The sequence below is a fragment of the Poecile atricapillus genome, chromosome 3, assembly GCF_030490865.1.
Source record: "Poecile atricapillus isolate bPoeAtr1 chromosome 3, bPoeAtr1.hap1, whole genome shotgun sequence".
NCBI lineage: Eukaryota > Metazoa > Chordata > Aves > Passeriformes > Paridae > Poecile > Poecile atricapillus.
Window position 1 is genome coordinate 15,103,348 of NC_081251.1, and position 26,912 is coordinate 15,130,259.

General features: G+C 45.0%; 1 protein-coding gene across 2 annotated transcripts; it reads left to right on the plus strand.

The window, feature by feature from the left end:
• The first annotated feature begins 16,046 nt into the window (after positions 1 to 16,046).
• On the plus strand, positions 16,047 to 26,641 carry ODC1 (ornithine decarboxylase 1). 2 transcript variants are annotated; one of them, XM_058834808.1, is made up of 11 exons: positions 16,047 to 16,326; positions 19,324 to 19,472; positions 19,639 to 19,812; positions 19,978 to 20,150; positions 20,472 to 20,606; positions 20,764 to 20,845; positions 21,191 to 21,274; positions 22,552 to 22,714; positions 22,803 to 22,915; positions 23,178 to 23,392; positions 26,171 to 26,641. In XM_058834808.1, the coding sequence occupies exons 2-11, from the start codon at positions 19,371 to 19,373 to the stop codon at positions 26,310 to 26,312; spliced, it is 1,383 nt and encodes a 460-aa protein (XP_058690791.1). In that variant the 5' UTR covers positions 16,047 to 16,326; positions 19,324 to 19,370; the 3' UTR covers positions 26,313 to 26,641. The 2 variants fall into 2 exon arrangements, with proteins under 2 accessions (XP_058690791.1, XP_058690792.1); XM_058834809.1 differs by lacking the exon at positions 16,047 to 16,326 and adding an exon at positions 16,533 to 16,656.
• Positions 26,642 to 26,912: the final 271 nt, after the last annotated feature.

A 26,912-nucleotide genomic window follows, 5' to 3' on the forward strand; every position in this document is an offset into this window, starting at 1 on the left:
AATTCCCCAATAACAAGGTCCCTGCACTATGGAGAGTGCAATGCATAGTCCAGATTTGGCACCTGGCTTTGTGCATGTGTACGGCCATGCTCTAGGGAGATCCCCTGGTGGTGTGAAGGGACTTGCATGGATGCAGAACCTTCCCTGCAGTTCTGGCCACCAGACCAAGGAGGATTTAGATCTCCTATAAAGCAAAGGTGTCAGATGACATGCAGCAGGAACTGGAAAGACTGTAGTACTGATGTTCAGCTAGAGATGCTACTCGGACAGTCCCACTGGTGTGTGCTTACTCTGGCTTCTCTGAGGAATCAGCTTGGATTAACTTGACTCTCTCAGCAGACTGGGTAGCAAGGAAGGTCTCAAAGATTGATGAAGCCATCATGAAGGTGACCTTCTCCAGTGTCTCTTAGGCTCAGATCTCAGGCCCCAATTCAAACCAGAAGTCAGAAGTGTGCTAAAGGACTGTAGCTTGCTGGACTTGAACTCAAGGTTAAATTTGAACATGTAAAGAAGTCTTTTTCTGCACCATGACTGTGACTTTATAGCTGGTGTCCATATATCAGGGCAGACTGGATCTCAGTGAAAGTCTTCATGTACAAAGAAGGGCAATGAAGTTGGTGAAGGGTCTAGAAAACAAGTCCTATGGGGAGCAGCTGAGAGAACTGGGGCTGTTTATTCTGGAGGAGACTCGGGGAGGACCTTACTGCTCTCTACAACTACCTGAAAGGAGGTTGGTGAGGTGGGGGTTGGTCTCTTCTGCCACATCTCAAGTGAAAAGATAAGAGGAAATGGCCTTAAATCATGCCTGGAGAGGTTCAGATTAGGTATTAGGATTTTTTTTTTTTTTTTTTTTTTTCTTTTTCACTGAAATAGGGGTCAGGCACTGGAATAAGTTGCCCAGGATGGTGGTGGAATCACCATCTCTAGAAGTGTTCAAGCGGTGTCTGGATTTGGCACTTGGGGATATGGTTTAAGGGTGCTTATGGTGGTGCTAGATTTACAGTACTAGATTATCTGGAATGATTCTTCCAGCCATGGTGATTCTGTGATCCTGAGGTGAAAATCATGGGTTGGTGTCAGGAGTCTGCTGCTTTTGTAGTCACTGTTGTCTTTTTGTAGTCACTGTTGACACCAGTACTGCTCACATGACTCAGTGAAATGAGTTATCAGCTATTGATACCATACAAAAAGCTCTTGGGGACACAATAAGACTGAAAGATTAAATTATTTATTAGATATTTTCTAGAAATGGAGGATTAATTTGTTCATGGCAGAGATTGCACTGCAATTTCCAAACAGGTAGAAAAAATGAAAGATGCTTCAACCAGCTACCTCAGTGCTGGCACACAATGGAGCCATGACTTTAACTGGGACAGCATTTCCCAAAGTAACTTTGCAGCCAGAAATGCTGTAACATGTAGCAGCACCCACAGACCCAAACCTCTCTCCAGCAGCCTCATGGTGGCTCACTAGTGCCCAGGATTCCTGCAGCTCTGGGGATGAGTGACTGCCAGGGCATTTTTATCAGCTGAGTGGCTAGCCCAACAGGAAGAAGACTTTAGGAAGAAGCAAAACTGTCAGTGTCCTTTTGTTTCTCCTTTTCCCACAAACCTTCTCACATGCAGCTGAGCACTGAGAGGTGAGCTGTAGGAAGGTCTAAGGTTTTATCTGAGTTACACCTAAGAATTGCACTTGCCTTCTTGTAGCCCCATTGTAGCTCATCTGTAGGCCATCCCTTGAAGCAGAAATGTTCCCAAAAGCTGGAAAAGATGCCACAATTATCTCAGGATGGGAACAGAAGCAGGGGACAGGTCTGGGCTTTGGCCGTATTATTATATGGCAATATTATTACCCATGCCATTGTCACAATCCCTGCAGTGGTTTTGGTAGAGATTCTAGTAATGTCCCTAATAGTGGCCAGGGCCAGCCCAGGGGATAATATGGGTCAAAGGCCACCAAGAGCAGATGTCTCAATGTCAACCTCTCTCTTTTTCAGAGATTTGAGTTTTTTGCCCTCTGTTGGCCTCAGGACCAAAAAAACCACAGCCTAATTTGTTTGCCAGTGCAGGTTTTGCTGATGCTTTTGCAGAGGAAAGGTTCATTCCTTTGTGTGCTCCCCCTACCCTCATTCTTGACTCTCTGGTTCCATGAGTGGAGAAGTTTTAATATGATTTTCAGAATATCTGGTGGAGAAGTGCTTGTTTGCCAAACCTTTGGAATGTTTCATTACATATAGCAATGGGCTGCCTCTCTCCAAGTCTTGCTGTGGCTGGAGTTGGGCCAGATACATAAATCCAAACACAGATTAGGTTAAGGCTAGGACTCAGTAATTAAGCCAGGGGATAAATCAAAGTTTTTTGCTTTGATTTGAGGACAGTGATTTTCATGAGAGCTTTTCTTGCAAAATATAACCTCAAAATTTTTTCTGATAAGTTCTAACAGTGAAATACCAAAGATCAGTGAGTATTACTGAGCCCGTTATATGAATATTAAATTTCCTATTTAGTTCATCCAGTGGTGTCCCTCTGCCTTCTATTTCCTGGAAACTTTTGCCCAATAGTCTTGGGGAAAAAAAAATTTTATTCCATTTTATTACTGTGTGGGATGTGTCATATCCACATTTTGTAGTGCCTTCTTTCCAGCCACAGAACTGGTGGCCATGTACAACATTCAACCTCATTAATGGAGTTAGTTGCAAGGGATCTCAGGATCTGGTTACATCATGGTTCATTTTACTGCTTAAATCAGCCTGTATCAACTTGCTCTGAAAAATGAGGGAGTGAAGATAGCCAATAAAAACTCTTAGGAAAGGAATGAAAAGTGAAACCATATCATTAGTAGCCATGGACCAATAATAGAATCATAGAATGGTTTGGGTTTGAAAAGACCTTTAAAGGTCACCTAATCCAATCCCTTTGCAATGAGTGGGGAGATTAACTAGATCAGATTGCTCAGAAACCCATCCAACTTGACCTTGAATGATTCCAGGGATGGGACACCTACCACCTCTATGGGAAACCTGTGACAGGGCTTTACCACATTTAATCCACAGAGTCACTTCTTGTGCTGTCATAGGCAGCTGTAGAGGTTCTGGCCACAGGGTCAAAAGGGGTTTGATGAGCTCATGCTGAGAGGTCCATAGATGGATACTAAAAGGGCTGGATGGGGCTGCAGGCCTGAATGTGGCAGGTGACCAGGAAGGTGACCATGCTCATGTGCTCTCCTTAAACGGCATCTCCTGCTGCTGTCCTCAGATCCTGGCTACTGCCTGTGTGGATCACTAGTCTGACACTTCAGGTCCTTTCTAGTGTCAGTTTCTGCTTGGTGTGCACATGAGAAAGAGACACAAGGCGAAGCAGAGCCCCAGCTAACTGCTCCTGAGGGATCTCTGCAGTGCCCAACCCACTCAAGGGCAGGCGGCAAAATATCACACCTGGAGTCAAGAATGAGCACCCCATAGAGCTGAGCACAGTACTCCTGCCCAGCTCCTGCAGGAGGGTCAGCCTCAGGAAGGTCAGCATTCTTACCAGGGTAATAACAGTGCCATCCACAGAGATCAACAATTCCATTTTCAAATACCTCTTTCTAAAATAGCTTAACTTATCTATTTTCTCTAAAGCCTGAAAAAGCTCTGTATGCATTCAATGCAGCAGAGTTTTGATTTTAGTAGGATTTGCAAGAGGCGTCTCCCAAATTTTTTCTTCTTTTTTTTTCCGCATAAAATACATAAGAATAGAAATAAGCCAAATGATCACTGCCAAATACCACAACTAAGCATACTTTGTCCCTCATACATGTCATTATCTTTATTATGGCAGCATTTCATGTGGATTATAAAATGTCATAGAAACGTCATTGCTTCTTCTGCTCAAAGATATGTAACAATAATAAAAATCCCTTACAAGTTTAATTTTTTCTGTGGATGTCAGAAGCTCTTTAAAAAGGTCATCATCATTATCCTCCCTTTATGGCAGGGAAAAAAAAGACAAAGGCCAAGCTGTTCCTTCTAGCTTTAGGCGTCTAGGATCCTTCTGCCGTCAGTGAAGGAAGGCAGCAAGATAGTCATACGCAAGGAGATCTGAGTCCCTTTTTGCAAGGGACAAGTCCTCTCTGTGACTCCCTCCTACCCAGGAGTCACCTGGTGCCTGGCTGTCAGAAATCTAAAGTCTGGGGGGGTGAATTAGAGCCTGATCATTTGTGCCTGATTTCTACTCGTTCAACAACGGAGAATGAAACAGAGCCCAGCTCCTGATTCCCACCCTCGTTCTGTGTGCCCTCTCTTTCTGAAACAATGATGATGGTGTCCGTCCAGCATTACCCTGGCTGCCAGGCTAGCACAATGTGCTGCTTTTGGCTGGGGTAGAGTTAATTTTCTTTGCAGCGGCTGCAACGGGGCTATGTTTTGGATTTGTGCTGAACGCAGGGTTGATAATATAGAGATATTTTTGTTTTTGCTGAGCAGAGCTAACACAGAGGCAAGGCTTTTTCTGCTTTTCATACTGCCACAGTGGCAAGGGGAGTGGGATGGATGAGAGCTTAGGCAGAAAGACAGCCAGGACAGGTGACCCAAACTGACCAGAGGGAGAGTCCATACCATAGGACATCATGCTCAGTATATGAAGTGGGGGGAAGAAGGATGAAAGGGGAGATCTTGGAAGTGATGGTGTTTTTCTTCCCAAGACATTGTTATGTGTGAAGAGGCCCTGCTGTCCTGGAGATGGCTGAACACCAGCCTGACCTTAGGAAGTGGTGAGTTAATTCTTTGTTGCTTTGCTTTCATTCATAGCTTTTGCTTTACCCACTCAATTAACTTTATCTCAACCTGGGAGTTTTCCAGTTTTTACCTTTCTGATTCCCTCCCCAGTCCTGCTGATGGGAGAGTGAGTGAGGAGCTGTGTGGGGCTTGGCTGCTGTTGGGGGTTAGACATTGACACATAGGTCCTTGCGTAGACAAGATTTAAAGCTGGGTTAGTGGTAGAGCAGTTCTCATCTGCCCATGCCTGATGGTATAGTAGATAAATTACTGAAAGAAACATGCACTCAATGTACTCTGAAGCCCCACTTCCCCAAACATCCTAACTGTGTTAAGTACTTTATCTGAGAAACCTGAGCTCCCCATTGCTGTGTTACCTCTGGCAGTGGCTCTGTGGGGGAAGTAAGGTGGAAGCAGAGCTAACCAGCACGCTCCTGTTGCAGGTCCACAGCAGCCAGGTCATGACAAGAAATTCACCCAGCTGATAGCCTTCTCTGCTTCCACCAAGGACACTGCAAATCAGCTGCTGGTTGTGAATCATCATGAAGTGTGACTGTCTTTGGCCATGGAAATGTCCTTGAATTAATGTCTTCCGTTGTGAAAGTAATCCTAACAGCACCACATTTTAGTTAATTACTTTTTTCTTTCACAGTGGAGGGTATCAGCATTATTACCATTGATTTTACCCACAGCACAGGCTGATCTGGTGGTTTTTCCTGTGTGTTTCTGATATGGTTTTCCTTCCTGGGCCTTCATTATACTGTAATTCTCCTGATAAAATCTATCACATGTATCCTTTAAATTCTGCAACTTCCACACAGGAAATGTTTAAGAAACGTGATACTTATAATAGAGAAAATAGTGGAGTTATTCATATAATTCCACAAACAAATACTAGCATTAGTGTCAATGTGTTAATATAAATGTTAATGTAGGCAAATGTCAAATGCATAAAGGATTCTCACAACCCACCTGCAGAGAGGTGCTGTGCATTGAAGTTGCTGTGCATTTATGCACATTGAAAGGCACCCAACCTAATAAGATGCCTCCAAAGTTGGGATTTAGGTTATGAAAGCCACTTGCCTTGTAGCCAGCAATCCTGTCTGCCTGGTTTCTGTACAGGGTAACCCTACATGCAGGCAAATTCACTGGGCAGATCCATGTTCGGCCTGGCAGCTGTCTGGATGTCCATATCCAGTTTGGAGAACTCTCACTTTTTGATACTGCTAAGAGTCCATCTGTGTAGGGCACCTGAAGCCAAGATGAGTTAATTTTGGAGACTCCTCAGAAGTCAGATGGGTAGTGACAGCACAGTGTTCTCCTGCACACCAGCCAAGTGGAGCAGAATTTGTGAAGGAGGACTTCGATGCTGTGCCACAAGAGACCTCTGCTACTGCTATCTCACCTGGGAACACCCAGGTGCTGAATGAGGCTGAGTCACTGTGCGGCCAAATGTGAGAGCAGGCAAAGCAGGAAGGAGAAAGCCTGACTCTGGCCTTGTGATCAGGGCATTCCTCTGATGGTTTGGGAACAGGGAAAACTAAACCTCTAACAAAATACTCTAACACCATAGCTCAACCTACTTTGAGCAGGAGGTTGGATTGGGAAGAAAACTCTCAAAATGCTCTCAGGTTAAAAAAAAATTGAAGGTAAATCCAAGGTTTACTATATCGCAGTAATCAGTTTAATTTGTTGTTACCCATGGAAAGACAAGAAAATGACAGCAACTAGAGAACTTCAGTATGGTTTGCCTGTAGAGAACAAGCTGCTTATACTGATCAATTCTCTCATACTTCAGTACGTTAGTACTCATGGATTAACTCTCAAGGCATTTTTCCTCCTGTGCCACTCTGTGTCTGGGCTATAATCCAAGCACTTGTTAACAGCAGCATGCAGTGAAGGCCACTGCCCCAGGCCAGATGTGTGCAGCTTTACAGGGGACCACAGCACTGACCAGAAGGACTACTAGAGAAAAACCCACATGTTTCATTTTTATTCTGGTTTTTGTCTACTCTGTGCCCTTTTGTATGAAATAGCACATGAATATGAAAAGTTAAGCAACTATTGAAGGATATATAAGTCATTAAGAGTGAATATTTAGATTATTTTTCTCCTCCTGTTGAAAGACAAAACATTGTCTGAAGAGCAAGCTACAATTTGACATGGGTTAGAGTATAGTACTCAAGGTCTTCATTCCTCAGAATACAAAATACATTGGTCTCGTACTGAGGTGTAGTTCTGCTCTCTCTTGATAACAGCTTTGTAACAAGACTGATAACAACAGGCCACGTGCTGTACCTGTTGCACAGCTATAAATGCAATGAAAACAAAGGCCAAGTGTTACCAACCTTCACAAGGACAAGGTTGTTTCATCACAGTAGAAGAAAACATGTCCAGAATTTGGCTAAATGTGTGGCCTGATAACAGCCAAGTCCTGGCATTGAACTATGAACTACTGCAAAACAAACACCATTGGTCTACTGTGTTTAGTCATAAATAATTCTTATCTCTGCACCTCCGGAACTCTTTTCAATATCAATTGGTTGATCTGTGCAATCTACCAGTGGAGAAAGGGAGGCAGTGCTGCTCTGGAGTGCCCCAGGCTGACCCTGGCCAGGGGCCTGGGCTCTGCTCTGGCAGCAGACAGTGCTGCTGGCTTTGCTGAGGGCTGCTTGCATGGCCCCTGCAGTGTTCTGAGTCTGCTTGGGCCATGGGACCCACCTGCCTGCAAAAGGCAGACTGTACTTTCTTTTCCACCTCTCTTCTCCCTTCTTTGATGGATTTTTCAAAGAAGATTCATCCTCTTATCTATATCCAAAGGACTGTACCAGAAGTAGAGTCTATCTCACTCCCTATTTTGAGTAAAGTCCATTTTTTAATAAAAAATTACCACTGGATATCCCTGATGTCTCTATATCAAAAGTTTTCAACATTACAGGTACTACCTGCTGTACATTCCAACATACTCTTGAAAAATGCCTCAACAACCAGCTCATCACAGATTTTACAAAACCATTCTGAGTTATTTTCAGACTATTTTTCTTAAGTGCAACTTAAGAAGAGTCACCAAAACACAGCACCTGCTGGGCCAGGCAGTTGTGCACTGCGGACCAACACGTGGATCCCAGCTGAGAGCTGCAGCGTGGCGTGGGTATGAGTGAGTGAGTCTGAGTCATTCCTGCACACCCAGAGGTGAGGGGAAAGGTGCAGCTGGGGACCAGGACAAGGCACGGTGCTGCACAGATTGCCTCCATGGGCACAAGGTGCTCAGTGGCATTCCAGAGCAAGCACAGGGCACCTCAGCTGAGGAAGCATCCCTGGAGGCTGTACCACCCTACAAACACCTGAGTCATAATCCCCTGTCCTCCTCCTTCCTCTGGGAGTGGCAGCAATTTGCTATCCGTGTAAGCCTGCCAGAGAAAACCCCAATCAGAGGCCAAGGGACAAGCCTCCACCCTATTGTCCACCTACACTCACCCTCCTGTTTTGGAAGGAACAGGAAAGACTTTGGCTCTCTCCTCCACGCCTGGGCCCCAGGTCTGAGCAGCTCTGAGTTGTCAGGTGTGTTCTTTCCCAGGATGGTTTTCTTCCTTCTGTTTAGGTTGTTTGGGATTTGTTTTGCGTGCAGAGGAAGAATTTGTTATTGCTTTCCATCCACGTGTGGGCATGGTGCCAGACACTGGCTCTCAAGCAGATTTTGGCATCTTCTCCTTAAAGGTAACATTCCATCTACAACACCAAACAAATTCTGGGTCTGCTCATCCAGTCTTTTCCAAAAGATTTTACAGAATAACTCTCCACAGGAAGTAATATGTGGCTCCCAGTCATTTCCTCTTCATATCTGTGGATGAGTGAAGCTCCTGGTAAAGGATTCTTCCCTAAAAAAAAGCAGGTCACCCCCTGAACTCATCTAGTTCACCAGTTTTATAGATAATAGAGTGGACAATGAATGATCATTTATCACCTTGAATCTCAATTCCATCAAGTAAAGAAGAAGCATGTGTCTGTCCCAAATTCTTCATTTCCCTCCCCTCTGGACTAATGGAGTATGTGCATTAGTTCATTCAGAGATGTCTTTCTGGTTTCCCCATTTAACCTGCTTATCTTAAACTATCTTATCCTATTTGCTCCACAATTTCTAAAAAGATCCTACCCCAGGACAAGATCATTCTTGTGAAATTTTTGTGTGTCTTGGTTTAGTTTTGGCAAAGTTAGGAGGTAGTTAAAACAAGACTTATAATAGAAAGCTAGCTGCTAGCAACACTCCATAATACATGTCTACCTTGCAGGAGAGTTGTGAGGATTAATTAATTTGTGTTTGTTAAGCACTTTGAGATCCTAAGATTAAAGGTTCTATAGAAATGCAAATTGTTATTATAATGATAAATTCTTTATATGAGCTCATATGTTTTGCCTTAGAGGCACAGTCTCACCCTGAGTTGCGTAGTTATACACGTAAATCTTCAAACATTATGATGAAAATGTACCTCTGAAAGCCTGATCCTTCCTACTGTTCTACCACTTCATGCATAGAGCTGCCCTTGATTTCAGGCAGATCCCATCCATGGGACAATTGTAGGATTTAATTTGTTTAGAAGAAAAGACTGTTGTGTGCCTCCAGGCTTCACATTGAAACACATAACTTTCTGTCTCACTCCATAAAACCGCTATTGCTGTCAGTAGTTATTCCATTTTATTAATGAAAGGACTGAGCAGATTACAAAATCTGGATCTGAATTCTGACCCTTCTAAAACTCAGGTTTTCAGAGGTTTATTAAACCTGTTAGAGAACAAGGGAGGTAAAAGCCCACTAATGGATATAGGATTGAATATCATTCCTGACGCATAAGATGTGCCTGTTTGGCCCTTCCCCCATGTGATTTGGCAAGCTAAGGCTTTCAGGCACAAGTTGCCAAAGGACAACCACTAAAAGGGAGCAGGGCCACAAGCTTGGCAGACCCATGACCCCTTTCCAAAGATGGCTCTCTGCTTTTCCTTCCTCCTCTCACAGGCTTGGAGCACCACGCTGCCCATCCCCTGCCTGCAAGGGCGTTTGACCATCCTGGTCAGTGTCCTTGTTTGAAGCACTGGTCCAACACAGGAGCTGTGCAACAGACAGGAAGCAGGGTCCTGGGAGAAGTGGTCACCCATCTTCCATCACAACATGCCTCTGTGCCTTCCTTGCCACGTCTCTAGCACGCAGACACCTCAACTCACACCATTAAAGGACCCAGTCAGAAAAATGTCATGAGGTTTGTTTGCATCACCGAAGGGATTATCTGAGTGCAGAATACAGTGCCAAAAATACCAGCTGTAAAAGAAGTCTGCTGCCCAACCTCACACCCAAAGTAGGACTATCAGCAGGCACCAGATCAGGTCAGCCAAGGCATACTCCCGCTTAAGCTTGAAAATCTCCATGGATGGCCACCCCACCTCTGTCTCAGGGTTGCACTACTCTCCTGGAGTGTGTTGATGTATCTTCGATATCCAACCAGAACTGCCAGTGGCACAACTTATGGCCATTGATCTTCCCTATAATGTCTGACAATGCTGAGAATTTTGCACTATCTTTGTAGCTACCCTTGAGATAATCACCACTTAAACTGCTCTTCAGTTTGGGATTAAACAGTTCAGTTGGGATTAAATTAATCCCAAATTAAACTCCAGTCATAATCCAAAATGTGAGGCTTTCAATACGAGGTGTTGTTTCTTGGCTGTTCGCAGTGGATAGTGTGGAGGTAAGATTATAACCCATTCATTCTCTGAATATCAACTACAAATAAGGAGCTCTACCACTTCAAGTCTTGTATCATTTGTTGTGTAGTGTCAAAAGACTTCTGTCAAAAGCTTTTTCAGGAGTAGAATGTATGATATAGAAATGTATTATTCCCTTTCCTTGACATGAAAACCTTCATAAATTCTCAGTCTGGGAAGCTCTCTGCTACATGATATATATTTAGAATTATCACAGAAGAGAATGAATACTTGTTATGTTTAACAAATCCAGAATTTATAACCTCCTAAATTTTACACTTTCCTTCCCCAAATATTCTGAGCACTGTCACAGGTTTGATGCACTATTCAATATACTCACTTCTCCCATTCACATCATCAGTTCCTCCTATCAAAGGTGATAACTGAAGACTAATATTATCAGAAACCCCAGGATACCATGCTGACTTCTGATGGGCTTCTTAAAATTTCCACTGTGCTAAGAGAAAAAGATGTCCTACATGTTATTGACGCTCATCTATCTGAAGACAGTAAAAGTTGGAGGAAGGCTGTGAGAAAAACCAAGACACTGAGCTTTCCAGCCATCCTTACTTTTACTGCAAATCATTAGTGTGTACTCAGAGGTCGGCACTGGCACATACACTATGCAGAGGACAAACCTTTGTGAGCAAACGTCAACATGCACACATGAAGTCCAACAGGACTGGGCTCTGCTCACCAATACATGCTGCAGGCCACCATTGTTCCCTGTCTATTCACACCAGGCAGTGAATTCCCCACCAGCAACTGTGAGTTTGATAGAGCAGTCTGTAATCTCACTGTATTTGCACAACACCCTAAGATCTGATCCATGGGAGAGGTTTTAGGATTTAAATCTGCAAGATGTTAATTTCCGCAAATTGTGGCATATTCAGGTCCTGCTGCTGTTCTCATCAGACAGTATTCTCCTTTCTGAGTGGCTTTGCAGGATGTGCCAGAGAAGATACATACAGGGGTCAGATCCAGCACTGGCACCACCAGTGATCATCACTTGATTGTGATACTCAATGGGCATACAAGCACCGAGTGCTTCCTCACTCAAAACTGCTCAAACTTTCTGTCTGTTTCTGGAGTGAATCTTTAACAGGGTGGGCTCAGAAGCTGGATGTGGATTGTGTGGGACAGCAATGCCCCGTAGCCCCAGCAATGGCTTTGCCATGGCAGGAGACAGTCCTTCACGTGAGAGATGCAGTGGATGGGCTGAGCACCACAGTGCTGTGCCAACAGGACTGACCATTGCCTCCCCACTTGCTGGCTGCACACACAGGATCTGTCTGTCACTTCCATGGCTCCCTTTCCACTAATCCCACAGAACAGGCTGACCTCTGCTTTTCAAGCCAACGTTCAACAGCTTGCGTTCTCTTTCTTTCTGACTCTCAGAGAATTTTGACATTGTCTTTGCTGAGAGCAAGATGAGGAGTCTATTAAAATACAAAGTGCTTAAACTCTGCTATACCATTGTATATTGCCTACAGAATCCATTAATTAACTGTAACAATGCTAGAGTCAAATCTCATTATTTGGCTCACTTCTGGTGGGTGCTGAGCTCTTACAGAGGATGATGATACTCCAACACTGGATCTATCAAGTATATTTAACAACATGCATATGAGAGCACCAACTTTAAAATTTATTTTTCATATAGATCTATCTCAAATCCATAACCGTGAAGGGTTAGACAAAGCTCAGACCCAAAACTGGTGCTGTAATGTCAGAGTTATGTGCTTCACCTCATGGCATGTGAGGTTTTGGACTCGTTTTTAACCAGACAGGGCTACTAAGCCCAAAAAAGGCAAATCAAAAACAGACCCATAAGAATTTCTTGAGCTGAGCTGCTAAGCAAATTTTCCAGTCACTTCACAAGAATTTTGGTTACTTTATCTCCTTTAGTTTAGCTGCTCCAAGGAGTTATTTTACTTTGTTGTTCTGACTCAAAAGGATGCAACATCACATTTGTAGCACTGAGTTGCAAGAAACTTTATTCAAATGCCTAGAAAATGTGTGATAAAAGATGACAGAAAGTTCATCCTGGAAACATTGTTTTCTCTAATGGTCTTTATTGGATGACAGGGACAGTTTTTAGGTTTTCTCTTCTCTTCTCTGTGTCAATGAATTGAAAGGGAATGAAGAGCTGCCACCCCAAGAGAGCTGGAGGTAGCCCCATGAGATTCCCCTGTGCACATACCCTGCATCCCACAGCCCATATGGTATCTCTACCTCACATGTGCCCACATCTCAGCACACCCCTATATGGAATTTACTCTCTGCAATCCTTGGTAAGTCACTGAATCTTCCTCTGAGTCACTTTTTCATCCATAAAGTGGAGGTACTATTTACCAGCCTCCGTGAACTGTCACAGGGCTTAATTTCTTAAGAAGCGCAAAGACCCTGGATAGACTCAGAGGGAAGGAAAGCAGTTGAGAAATGCCAGGCATTACCTTGAGGTTTCCTCCAGCTGCTGTGGTGGGGCTGGCCACTTCATCTCTCTCTCACTGAGCTGCTCTCCCCACCCGGCCAAAGCTCAAGGAACCTGGGTCTTGGCTCCAGCTCCTCCTAAATTTGGGGGTAAGAGCTAGGACGCCCATCATTCAGTAGGGTGAGGGCCCACCAGGCTGCTGCTGCTGTACTGCAAGATGTAGGAGACACTGACAGCTATAGGGGAGTCAGACAGTCCTCCCCATCCCCTGTCCCTCCACAGCAGTAAGGGCCCTGTGTGGAGAGAAAGTGAGGAGCAGAAACATCAGGAAGATATGGCCACATTCTCCTACCAACAAATGCTTTTCCAGTGCCCTCTTCTGGAAAACATTTTTGGCCCAAGCAACTGTTTCATATACGGTAGTCTGAGACTGGTGGTGACTTGCCAAGATCTGCAGGAGCATCCCCCAGTTCTTCACACCCAGGAGCTGCGCTGCCCCTGAGATTGGTGGAGCTGTGCAGCTGCTTATACCCTTCAGAGCAGCTTGGCCAGACCCTCAGAGTACTGGCCAGGAAACAGGAAACAAAAGACATACCTCCTTTTTTGAACCTGACATGCCTGGAATCTTGACTGTCCTCTGGCATGGGGACCCATGGGTCCTGAGCTGGAGCACCTCCTGTAAACATTATGCTCCCCAAAGCCAGCCCTTGTCACCACCAGCTCTCAAGGATCCTCCAGAAACAAGAACTGGGAGGAGGATGAAATATTTGGTAATCCCATCCTTTCGAGGAGCTGATAAAACATTGCTATTAAGCATCTGCAAACAGCTAATGCTGCATCAATTCCTCAGGTAATTGCATCCTGTGGTTGTTTTTGTCACCTCTTTCCCTTGGAGCAGTCCAGCCTTTCCTCCCCAGCCTCGGGTACAGTTCCATTTTGTCTCACACCAGAGCAGTGCCTACCCACTGGCCCCTGGCCCAGCCAGGGTCAGTCAACTGGGACATGGCTGGGGACAGCCACAGGCTCCTCTCCAGCCCCAGCCAGAGGATGAAGAGGGAACAGCTGGTACCAGAATTGTGTGGGAGTGCTGGGAGCAGGTGATGACCATTGTCCTTATCCGGACCACAGCCCTTGCTTGTGAGCCAGCTCAGGGAGCAGCTGGCTCCTGTGGTGGTGGCACAGCCCTTCCCTCTCTGTCTGCTTTTCCAATGCTTAATTCCAACTCGGACTACTCTGTGATTCTGTGATCCCTCTTTGTTCACAGTCGGGAGAAGAAAAGTTAAACTATACCTGCTGCTCACAGAGCCAGCTCTAGAGGCATGTGAACCCCATTATTTTCCCTGTTAACTGGCAGGCGAGGGGGTGTGAAATTCCTCAGGGATTAAGATGAGTTAACTCAGCAAAGACAATGCTTGTGTGGCAGCCCTACTGCATCAGGGAATCACTGTCGAGGACAGGTAGTGTCCTGAGGATCAGCTGATGTAAGTGCTACACACTGGGATGGTTTCCCCCCACCCCTTGCTGTTATTTAGAAAACCTTCTGTAATTCATGCCTGGATGTGTGATGACATGCACACACACCAAGTATATATATATATATATATATATTTAAAGTATTTTAGGATAGGTTGTTCTTTCTTTCATTAAATTATTTTAGCCAAAACCAGCACCTCTGTCCCCTGACATTTCTTTTGGCTGTGTCCCAATCCATCTTTTGTTTATTATCTGTTTGATCTTGGTGTTTTCCTTTATGTCAATCCTTCAAGGGTTTCTTTTGCAGTCCCAGCCTGGTGCCCTTCACCCCCAAACCATCTCAAGAAGGCAGGGGCTGTGGGGTGGATGAGAACATCCCGTTTGTCTGCTTCTGCCTGAAATACAGTGGGTCTTCCAGCTGAGCTTGGTGGGAGAGGTGGGAGGATGGTACCTCTGAGGCCAGCGAACACAACCTTTGACTTTGGGTACCTCCAGAGAGCATCCCACGCCCCACAGCGTCCATTTTCCATCTCTTTTTCCCCATGTAGGACAGAGAGTTTTCTCCATCTTGCAGTGCTCGCTTTCCAGCTCTGCAGGATGGTAGGGGCTGCCCAGGTGTCTACTTTCAGAAAGCCATTAAAATAGCCTTCGGTGACCTGGAGATGGGGAGCAGGAGCACCCTGAGCTCTGTCCTGCAGCACGGGCTGCAGAAAGGTTCCTTTCCTCTCTTATAAACGCTCCAGAGGTGTAAAAAATCACCTTTTCAGCATGGCAAGGGCAGCTCCATTCTCCCACGAACATTGACAGGGCAAGGACTCAGTCCATCTACCATGGGGTGAGGCTCGAACAATTTAAAGAAAGGGGGAGAGGGGCAGAAAATGTCTGTCCTGGCAAGGGCAGAAAGCGCAGCCGTTCAGGGCTAAACCAGAAACGATTAAAAGGATCAATTGATACTGTCTTTCACCTTCCATCGACGCCCATTTTTAAAACGAGACAGCAATACAAAATAACCTTAGAGTGGAAACAGCTACCAGTGTCAGGGCAAGAGAGGATGGAAAAACCGCGGTCGGCGTTATGGGAAGTGTTTTGGATAACACCGTCGGTGGTCAGGGATGCAGTCAGGGATAGCACCGCTGAGAACAGCAGCCAGTGCCGAGCACAGGGGCTGCGAGAGCCGCACAAACTGGATGGCTCTGTCGGCCCACCGACACGCCGGCTGTGACACACTCCGGGTCCCCTGGCTCAGCAGCGCTTTCCTCCAGCATCTACAGAAGGCATCGCTTGAAGCCGCAGCCCTCCGGCCTCCTGCAGCCACTTTTTCACTGAAGTACCGAACCGGGAGTACGGACCCGGGGGTACCGAACCGGCGGCGGGGACGGCGCTGGCCATGCACCTGCTGGCAGCCGGCAGGGCTGAGGTCGCTCACATCACCCCCAGGTGGATCCCGCCCCGGGCGGCCCCAGGGGGAAAGGGCGTCGGGGGTGGGGGGCATAGCCCGCGCAGCGGCTCGGCACGGCAGGGGCAGGATCAGGGGTCGGACAGGATCAGGGGCCGGGCCGGGCCGGGCGGGCGGGGCGGGCGGGGGGCACCCGGCGCCGTGCGCATGTTCTGCCGTACGTCACAATAGCGGCGGTGGGAGCGCGCCCGGTCCCAGCCGATCGCGGCTGGTTTGAGCTGGTGCGTTGCCACAGCGACGCCGTGGCGCTATAAATAGGAGCGCGGCGGCCGTGGCGAAGCTTTGTCAGCCGCGGCGCCTCGCTCGTCCCGCCAGCCCCGCTCCTCCTCAGCCGGTCCGGCGCTCCCGCCCGGCTCCGCGCACCGCGCCCGGCTCGCAGGAGGAGGGGGAGGCGGCTCGGAGCGAGGGGATCGGCTGCCGCGGGGGCTTGACAGCAGCTCCGCTGCCCGAGGCGAGGTGAGGCGGGCGGCGGGCTGTGCCGGGGAGCGCTGCGGGCTGTGCCGGGAAGCGCTGAGGGCGGGCGGGCGGCGGGGCCGCGGCGGAAGCGGCCGGCTCGCAGCCACGTGTCTGCGGGGCCGCTGCCAAGCGGAGCGGCCCGGGCTGGGCGCCGGTGCTGCCGCCGGGCACGGGGAATCCCCGGCCGGGAGGCGGGAGGCTCCGGGAGGCTGTAAGCGGGCCAGACCGGCTCCCCGGCTTGCCTGGGGAGTATTGGCGGCAGTTCCCGGCAGCGGGGGAAGGGACGGCCCGCCGTGGCCGCCGGGCTGTTTCCGGGGTGGGGAAAGGCAGGTGCGTGGCAGGAACATGGCAGGAGCAGGGCTTGGGGCGCCCGGGCTCGCCCTGGGGCCGAGCGGCGCCGGGGCGCGGGGCGCTGCCCCCCTGCACACCCGGCGGGCACAAGCCTGGAACGGGAGCGAATCCGAGAATTACGGAGTAGTTTGGGTTGGAAGGGACCTTAAAGACCATCTAGCTCCGAGTCTGCCTGCGGCAGGGACACCTTCCGTAGCTCAGAGCCCCGTCCGATCTGGCCTTGAATACCCCCAGGGATGGGGAGGGAGCCCTTCTCCCGCGGAGCGCTGGGGTCCCGGGGTGGGGGCGCAGCCGCAGGTGATGTGAGCTGTAAGGAAGGTGCACCCCGGGGCTGACAGGCGCCTCCTCGGGGAGCCGCGGTGTCAGGCTGGGCGTGCGGTGCCCCGCTGCCGAGCCGGGCAGCGCAGCCCCAGCCTGGCTATGTCAGGCTCTGCTGCGGGACCGTGTGGCTTTGCAGGGAGAAGGGCGCAGGGCAGCCGGCCCCATCCGTGCCCACCGCAGCCCGCAGCGCTCTGCAGGCTCCGGAGGCAGCGGCGCCTCGGGCACCTTTTCTAGACGCAGCTTGGCTGTTTGAGTACAGAGCCTGCAGGCATGACTCAGCTCTGCCTAAATACAGCTGCTGAATAGGGGAATGTTCTGGAGAACAAATTCTAAATGAGCATAAATTGCCTTTCTTCTGCAAACAGGGGAGCTGCAGACACTTAGCACACGGTCCAAATAGAAACTTACTTTGGGAGGCTACAGTTAGCACCTACGTGATCGTGTTCTGTCTGTATGCTGCGTAGTTACACTGTAGTTGAAATTGTGCAACGAGGTGGAAATGGAAAGCTTGCAAGAACTTTTTAACAAAATCTGTTGTGGCCAGTAAAAGTAATTTCCCTTTTGCATGTTAAAAGGAAAAGTGCTTTTCATGCAGCGCTCTGCAGAGGGGAGGTTAAACTAAATTTTTCCTGATGCTGTTCACTTCTTTTAACCACAGCTGAAGTCCCTGAACTGCTTTCTGCAAAGCTGCAAGTCTGTGATGAGATGCAACTTCTTAGTAACAAACACCTTTCTGAAAAGTGTTTAATTTGCTGTTTCTTATGGTCCTTTCAAAGAGGCTTTTAAGAGGAGACTTTAATCCAGCTTGTGGTAGAATTATCACTGCACGTGAATGAGAGCAGAGGGAGAATAAGGCTCAGTGGATTGTTGGGTTTATTAGAATCAAAGCTTAATCTAGTTTGCATCTCAAATTTGATTTGTCTCTGATAAGTGAGATGATCAAAAGATGTGACATGGTTCTTGTTGCCATATGTTTCTGAAGGTTGAAATTAAGTATAATTGCTGATGTTTCAAAGTAATTCAATAAAATTCAATGGATTTTGTTATATACATATGGAATGAATGATTCTATTGGTTTAAGAACCTTGTTAATTTGTAACAGCTACAAAACATCATTTTTCAATTGGTTTGTAGCCAAGCTTTTTGAAAGTAGAAAACAGTAGCATAACTTAAAATTAGTGAATAATTCAGAGTTTGCATAATTTTCAGTCCTAGTCTGCATGACTAGTTTGAGTGTAAAAATTGCTGAGAGAAGGAAAAGGGCTGGACCTCGTTACATGAAACCATATCTTTCCTACAAGTGACTTGCAATGCTGAGGTCTCTGAAAGCTAGCACACACTGCTTAACAGCTTGATGGAGAACGCTGTCGTTCTGTATTTGGACTACCCAGTAACAGGGTGGCACCCATGGACTTCATGGGTGGCAGAGGAGTGTGCTTTTGCTCTTTAGTGCTAGCTTTCAAGGGAGTTTCTACTTGGCACCTAGATTTCTGCTAGCAATGAAGATTTCTAATGGACTGCTGTAAAATCCTGTTTAAAAGTGCTACTTTGGGTCACTGTTAAGACTTTGTCTGCAGGTCGGAGTTACAAACCAGTCTTAAAGTGTGTATCTGCCACTCATGGCAGCTGAGGTTTTCACGTAACTTGGAGGTCATGAGTAGAACAGGGAAGCTCTAACTTACCAACAGAGCAACTTCAAGGAAAGCCCTGTTCTCATGTGTGCTTTATGCATAATCTGAACTCTATTGGGAATCCATATATTTTCCTGGCTTGGACCTTATGAGAGTTGTTACTACTCACAAGTCAGTAGCAGTCTTGGGTTCAATTGGTAATAACAAGTAAACCCTTTCTTCTGAAACTGGTGAGCTAAAACAGTGCTTAGGAGTTGTTTTACAAAAGAAAAGTGGTAAGTAGACACTAGCCATAATATTAATAGCTCTGATGTGGAGGTAAAAAAAAAGTCAGCAGAAATTTCCAGAGAGACAGACTAATAATATTTGACAGTATTTATTTGATTGTTTTTTCTTTGCGTAGATTCAGTGCATTTTAGAGTTGTTGAGCAGAGGAGAACTTGCCTTCCAGCTATCAAGATTATTTTGGCCTGCCTCCTTGGTTGTGATTATATCTGTTCTGTCATCATGCAAATGTGTAATATATGCAGCTATTAGTGATCACTGTAGGAGCTGTATAATTGTAAATGAGACAAGCATAAAATAATGGTCATATAATGACTTTATGAATCTAAGTGAAGTATTGAATGTAAGCTATAGAAATTCAAATTAAGTAATTAATGTTGGGTTTTTTTTTGTTTGTTTGTTTTTCCAGCACTTCATACCCAAGTTCGTCCACATAAACCTGAAATCCTGGAAGTCATGAGTAACTTCAGCAAAGAAGAATTTGAGTTGACCTTCCTTGATGAAGGCTTTACTGCCAAGGATATCCTTGACCAAAAAATAAATGAAGTGTCATCTTCTGTAAGTATAATGGGAAAACCACTACATTTCATGATGCTACAAACTTATAAACTAATAGAACAAGTTGTCCTTGCAAATGATCCACAAGACAGCCCCCTCAAATGCTGACCTCTAGGCTTATCCTGTTATCTGTTGTTTGTAACGTTAAGATGTATGTTTGCTCTAGGATGATAAAGATGCCTTCTATGTTGCTGACCTTGGGGACATTGTGAAGAAGCATATACGGTGGCATAAGGCCCTTCCTCGGGTGACCCCCTTCTATGCTGTAAAATGTAACGACAGCAAAGCTGTTGTGAAGACACTTGCTGTTCTTGGGGCAGGATTTGATTGTGCCAGTAAGGTGAGATCTCAACTGTCTTCTGATCTGTGACATTAGTATCTCTTCAGCCTTACAAAACATGTTCGTATAAAATTAAGCATTACTGAGTGGTGTTGCTTTTGTTCTGATTACATTAATCATCCTTCTAGAAGTATCTTCTACAAGTGTAATCTGTTCTTTCTTCAGACGGAAATACAGCTGGTACAGAGCATTGGTGTGCCTCCTGAGCGAATAATATATGCAAATCCCTGCAAACAAGTATCTCAAATTAAACATGCTGCCAGCAGTGGTGTGCAGATGATGACATTTGATAGTGAAGTAGAACTAATGAAAGTTGCAAGGGCCCATCCAAAAGCCAAGTAAGTAACGCTAATTGTTCTATAATTCTTCCTTGGGTTCCCAAGATACAGAAATACCTGCTTTATCTGAAACTTGTTCTTCATTAATTTAAGGTAGTCTGCAAAACTGTGAAATAATAAACATACTTTTAACCAGTGAAATCTAATCTTGTAGAGTTTATTGGCACTTTAGGAAGACATACACAGAGCAGCTTGTATAATATCTTTAATATTAGTCTCAAATAAAATGTCTTTAAGCTTAGTCTCATTCTGAGATCATAGCTGCCTGATGATGATGTCTGTTATAGTGAAACTTAACTCCTCATGTTTTCCTGTTTCTAGGTTAGTGTTGCGCATTACCACTGATGACTCCAAAGCAGTCTGTCGTCTTAGTGTTAAATTTGGAGCTACACTTAAGACTAGCAGGCTTCTTCTGGAGCGTGCAAAAGAGCTTGACCTTGCCATTGTTGGAGTTAGGTGAGCTGACAGTATCAAAACGCAGTCGTATTGAATAAGTTTTCTTTAAATGGTCTGCCTGACAATAGAGATGCCTTTGCATGTGATGACATGAGTTTATACAAAACTTCTTGATTAATTTGCCAAATAGCAACTCATATTTGGTATCTTTTTGTAGTTTCCATGTTGGAAGTGGATGTACAGACCCAGAGACCTTTGTTCAAGCCATTTCTGATGCCCGCTGTGTGTTCGATATGGGAGTAAGTCTAGTTCTACTTTCTCTGGAACTACTGCTCAACTGTTGTGGCAAAACTGAATGAAGTGTACAATTGCTTTGGGGTTAAAAGCTAGCTAAGTCACTGGCTTCATGTTGTTGGAATTTTTTAGGTCTTGTTAGCTTGCTTTACCAGCTTGGCAAAACTCATCTACAGATGCAACTAAAATTGGCAGCTTAAACTCAAATGACTGTTACTTGAACATGTGTTAGCTCTGTTTCTAGTGTTAATGAAATTACTTCACATTACTTTTTAAGATAAAATGATAAATTATAAACTGATATAAATGATAAACTTTTCTTGACAGTGTTGCTTTTAATCTCATTCTAGGCTGAACTTGGCTTCAATATGTATCTGCTTGATATTGGTGGTGGCTTCCCTGGCTCGGAAGATGTCAAGCTTAAATTTGAAGAGGTATAGCTTTGCTAAGAAGTTCTCAGGTTGTGGAGTTTGCTTGAGTGTTGATCTGGATTAAATAAAATCTTGCTTTTTCTGTTTGTATGTGGCCACGTGCAAAAATGTGTCTGCTTGGTCAGAAATGTAATTAAGGAGAGGAATTAATCTGAAAATTAAAAATTAGATGACCTCATTAGATATGTAGCTAAATGACTGCACCAACATGCAGAAGTCTCAAAAAAGTAAAGCTAGTTCTAACTACAGGCTTGATTCCTGCCGGCATAGAATTCTTCCAGTCGGTGCTGTACTTCAGACTGAATAGATTGGCACCGCTCCCAAATAGGGTGAAAGGGTTGTCCTGAATCCATGTGGTCCTTAGGGGTGGCACCATATGAGAGCAGTGTCTGATTTTATTTAGAACTAGCTTTTGGATAATTTTTAAGTTGTTCAGTGTTTTCTAGTCTGCTTTACCTCAGCAATAGCTCTGCTTTCAGAAGGGTCAAGAGGGCTGAATATTTATAGGACTTCCGCTTAAAGCAGCATTGTCAGAACACCTTACCTCCTAACCCAAGGAGGTGTTAAATGTTACATATTAACACAAGGATACAGTAAGTTACATAAAAAGAGTTTTCTTATAGTAGTGTGAACTAACATTGTAGCACTTTTGGTACCTCCTAATGAAGTCTGGCTTCTCATGGTGCATGTATGGCATACATGAGGCATCAAAAGCAAATTACGTCATTGGGCTCCACGGCATGAAAGAGTCGTGTTGCAGTTAGAGGCAGCTTCAGGATAACTTCAGAACCCGGAAATAACTATGCATGAAGGCAATTGAATTTTCAAGTATAATGGTAAAACCCTCTGTATGTTTATGATACCATGAGATGACATCTTTAGGATTTAGTAAGCTGTGGAATAGTGCATAAGTAGCAGCACTACAAGTGGACTTCAAGTCAAATTTGAAGTGTGGGGACCCGCAGAGCATTAATGATGTTTTAATGAGGCTAGGAGGGGTAATTTCCTTCAGCCTCAAACATGACCTGTTTTGTTACTTAAACTTTAGGCTGCAGGTGATGTCTGCTTTTGTTGCTTTGTATAAATTTAATTGCAAACAAGATTTTGAATGAGGAAAAAAAGCAAAAGCAGTCAATAGAAATTACAGTAGATGTTAATAGATGTTACATGTTTCACTAGTGTATAATTTTGAATTTGAGCTTCTTTTTTAATCTCAGACTTTTAAAGTAATACCTGAGTAACTGCTGAAATTTTAATACTGGCATCTGATTTTTCCCTAGATCACTAGTGTAATCAACCCAGCACTGGATAAATACTTCCCTTCAGATTCTGGAATAAATATTATTGCAGAGCCAGGAAGATACTATGTTGCATCCGCATTCACACTGGCAGTCAACATCATTGCAAAGAAAATTGTGTTAAAGGAGCAAACAGGCTCTGATGGTATGTAAATTGAGACTTAGTCTTAGATCTAGCCTGCTGTGTGTTTCTTTCCAAGACTTTTTCTCACTGGTGTCACAACTTCTTCCAGATGAAGATGATGCAAATGACAAAACCCTTATGTACTATGTGAATGATGGGGTCTACGGATCATTCAACTGCATCTTGTATGATCATGCACATGTTAAGCCAGTCCTGCAAAAGGTATGCCTGTTCAAATGTATCACATATCATGGATGTAGGAAAATCCTTGTCACAGCAGTCACTTCTCAGTTCACTGCTCCCTTCATCTTGCCAGACTTTGGCATTTTAATTTATGAAGCGTGCAGTGGAATTAACTTCAGAGGTGAAGAAGAACCTGCAAGTAGCTCTTCCTTTTCTTCAGAGGTGGAATGCTACACTATGATATTACTTCTGGAACCTCTGTTTTGATAGTCAAATAATTAAACTCCTCTCTCTTCTTTAGCGGCCTAAGCCAGATGACAGCTGCTACTCCTGCAGCATTTGGGGACCAACCTGTGATGGCTTAGATCGGATTGTTGAGCGGTTTAATTTGCCAGAGCTGCAAGTTGGTGACTGGATCCTATTTGAAAACATGGGTGCCTATACTGTTGCAGCAGCTTCTACTTTCAATGGATTCCAGAGGCCAACAATTCACTATGTGATGTCCAGACCAGCATGGTTAGTATCTAAATATCTTCATCTGTCAGTACTTCTGATATCACTGTAATAAATAGCTCATATTATCAGTTGGCTATTCCTTAATGAGCAGGGGTAGTTTGGGTGCCACAGCTCTTGTAAAACCACCTGGTGTGGAAGAAGGCAGTGCCCCTGAAGGTTTTTGCTGTGTGTTTAGAAAAATGCTGGTGCTACTAATTACTTTTCTCTGTTGTACACACTTATAGGAGAGATGCTTTTAAAGGGGCAATGTTAAGAGTCTTCATTAATGTGTATTCTAGCTAGTGTTTTCACTATTGCACAGCATACAGAATCATTATGAATTCTTGACCTTTAGCTTCTGTGACTAGTAATCAGAGACCAGACAATCACAGTTATATGTATATGTCTTCTAAATTAATAGCCTGCTAAATCCTGACTGCAGGATGCAGGGGCATTCAACAGTGTTGCTTCACAGTATGATCTCTGAGAGCTATTCCTTGGTTTAGGCTGAGCTCTGGCTCAGTGCAGAGTGCTAGATCTCCATGGGAAGTTATTAAACAGATAAGCAAAGAAAGCAGGACCTTCTAAGTGCAAGGATACTGTGAAACTGCAACTTAAACAGCAGTTTAAAGTAATGGGTGCTCTGCAGTGCAGCACAGGTTAATGAATTGTGCCTTCTATAAAAGCGGGGTTTCCTGTAAGAGGAAGCTCTTACTGCTCTGCTGGTATCTGCCTGCTGAACTGGCAGAGGGCTTTTGAGCAGAAATGTTACCCTAAAGCATGATTAGCTGTGCTATTGGGTTGGTCTTGAATTTATTGAAAATCTTTTAAGTTCAGGGGAATTCCTGACATAAAAGTAAGAGGAAGCTTCCTCTGTTCCTCTGCTAACCCTGCCAGTATAAGGAGGGCTTGTGTTGTTGCTTTCCCTTAGTGAAACCTCCAGTCCATTGAAGCATTTTTAAAAACACATGAAGCTTTTAGACTTCCCTTAACACTCCAAAACTGTCTAATTGAACTAAAAATGGCTCTGTGGGAGAATAATTAGCGTTTTCACTGTATCACTAGGCTGCTGTTAAATTTTAATACTCGGTCTGAGGCATGCTGAGCTTAGTTATGCAAATATAACTCATGCAAGGCCACAGCACAGCCCTCTTTCAGCCCTACGTGTGTTTTCTGTTTTGGTAAGAGAACTCTGTGATAGAGGCTGGCCCTTAACTGAGAGGCATGTGTCAATGAGATTATGGTGCAGATCTTTCTAGGATGGGCAAGCCTTTTGTAATATCATCTACATGTTGTAAAGGTGTACAACTAAATTTGTGGCTAGAAACTGTGAAAGATAAAGGACAAGATGTGATTACATGTGTCTAAGTAAAAACTGGTAATGCATGAGGAGCCATGCAGTGGCACTACTGTTGGCCTTGCATACCTAAGATAACGAGAAGATGACACCAAGCTGAGTGTTGCTGTTGATACACCTGAGGGATGGGATGCCACCCCTCATCTGAGGGACCTGGACAGGCTTGAGAAGTGGGACCATGGGAATCTCATGAGGTCACAAGACAAAGTACAAGGTGCTGCACCTGGATGCAGGCAACCCCTGGTATCACTCCAGGCTGGGGGATGAACAGATCCAGAGCAGCCCTGCTGAGAAGGACTTCAGGGTGCTGGTGGATGAGCGGCTGGTCATGACCCAGCCATGTGCCCTTGCAGCCTGGAGAGCCAAATGTGCCCTGGGCTGCACCCAAAGCAGCGTGGGCAGCAGGAGAGGGAGGGGATTCTGCCCCTCTGCTCTGCCCTGGTGAGACCCCACCTGCAGGGCTGCATCCAGCCCTGGGGTCCCAGCACAGGAAGGACATGGAGCTGTTGGAGCGAGTCTGAAGAAGGCCACTAAGTTGATCAGAGGGATGGAGCACCTCTGCTATGAGGAAAGACTGAGAGAACTAGATCTGCTCAGCCTGGAGGTGACCTTAGGCCTTGGGGTGACCTTATTGCAGCCTTCCCTTACCTGAGAGGGACTTGGAGGAAAGATGGGGCAAGACTGTTTGCAAAAGCACATAGTGAGAGAATAAGGGGTAATGGCTTCCTACTGAAAGAGAGGTCCCATCCCTGGAAGTGTTCAAGGCCAGGCTGGATGTGTCTCTGAGCAACTTGGTCTAGTTGAAGCTGTCCCTACCCATGTCAGGGGGGTTAGAACTAAAATGTCATGGTCCTCTTCCAACCCAAACCATTCTATGAATTTTTGAACTAAGTCCAGAAACTCAAGTCAACTGAAGTTTTTCAGAGGTTGTGTTTTAGTACAGCCCTTGTCTGATTATAGAAGGAGTTGCATGGTTCTTACTGATCTGGTCAGCTCCTTTATATTCCTAGTCTGTTATCCATAATTTTTCTTGATTCAAGTTGCCCACTAATGTGAGGGAGTGGGATAAGTGACAGTCAAGTTGTCATTGATTTTCACATCTGAATTTCTGAACTGTTGAGCCCTAAGTTAGCAAATCTGTATAGCATGAGGTGTACAGATGTAGTTACAGGTATATGGGTACATCTTTGCAGACCTAAATCCTACACAGAAATGGTAAAATCAGCTTGATATTGGCACTTACCCTAAAGCCTAGCCAGCCACAGGGATCCTGCATGGATTCTGCTTTTATTTTTATTTTTTCCCCTATGATAATAATGTCTGGATTGCAGGTGATACATAGAGTTAATTTCATGCTTACTGGCAATTAAAAAAATGTACCTTATTTTAGGCAGATTGTAATGAAACTATTTATGACTCACTCTTTTTTTTTTTCTTTCTAGGCAACTAATGCAGCAGATCAAGGAGCAAGGGTTCCTAGCTGAGGTGGAGGAGCAGGATGTTGCTAGTCTGCCAGTTTCTTGTGCCTGGGAAAGCGGAATTGAATATCCAGCAACTTGTGCTTCAGCTAGTATTAATGTATAGGTAATATTTAGTAACTAAGTGCAAGGTTAGTAATTGAATTTAGGGCATTTGGGGGACTGTTAACTTAATTCTTGGTAGAATTTTTAAGTGTTTTTTTAACATTTAGGTTTGGCAAAAGACAAATGACTAGGAGATGGGTCACAATTATCTGTGTTCCTATGGAAACTATTTGAATATTGTTTTATATGGATTTTTATTCACTTTTCATGTATGCTACTAAAGACTGACCCTCAACTGTCAAACAAGTATTTGTAGCTTGTGTATGGCAGAACGGGCTAAGCTTAGTGCTTTGTGACCTACCTGTTTTAAAATAAAGTATATTGAAATAACTGGTCCTGTGGTTCGTTAATCTGTAGAAAATTAATGTGTCAGGGATGGCTCTTACAGCAACATGCTGCAAACCCCAAACTTATTAATAAATGGATCTCCCCTACCCTTTCTCTCCCAACTGAAGTGAAGGAAACCCTCAGTGGGTAGGGAAACTCAATTGTCTTTTTTCATATGTGATTAGAAGAAGGTTGACTGTCAACGAACACTGTGCGAATTCCTGTGAATTCACATTCGTTTTTCACTACTGGACATGTTTGTAAGAAATTGCAT

What these genes read in the sequence shown, in the direction of transcription:
- ODC1 (XM_058834808.1), top strand. Translation starts at nt 19,371, where the DNA reads ATGAGTAACTTCAGCAAAGAAGAATTTGAGTTGACCTTCCTTGATGAA. An exon ending in GCTGTGTGTTCGATATGGGA is followed by an intron (nt 20,846 to 21,190) that starts GTAAGTCTAGTT and finishes ATCTCATTCTAG; the next exon opens with GCTGAACTTGGCTTCAATAT. An exon ending in GTGATGTCCAGACCAGCATG is followed by an intron (nt 23,393 to 26,170) that starts GTTAGTATCTAA and finishes TTTTCTTTCTAG; the next exon opens with GCAACTAATGCAGCAGATCA.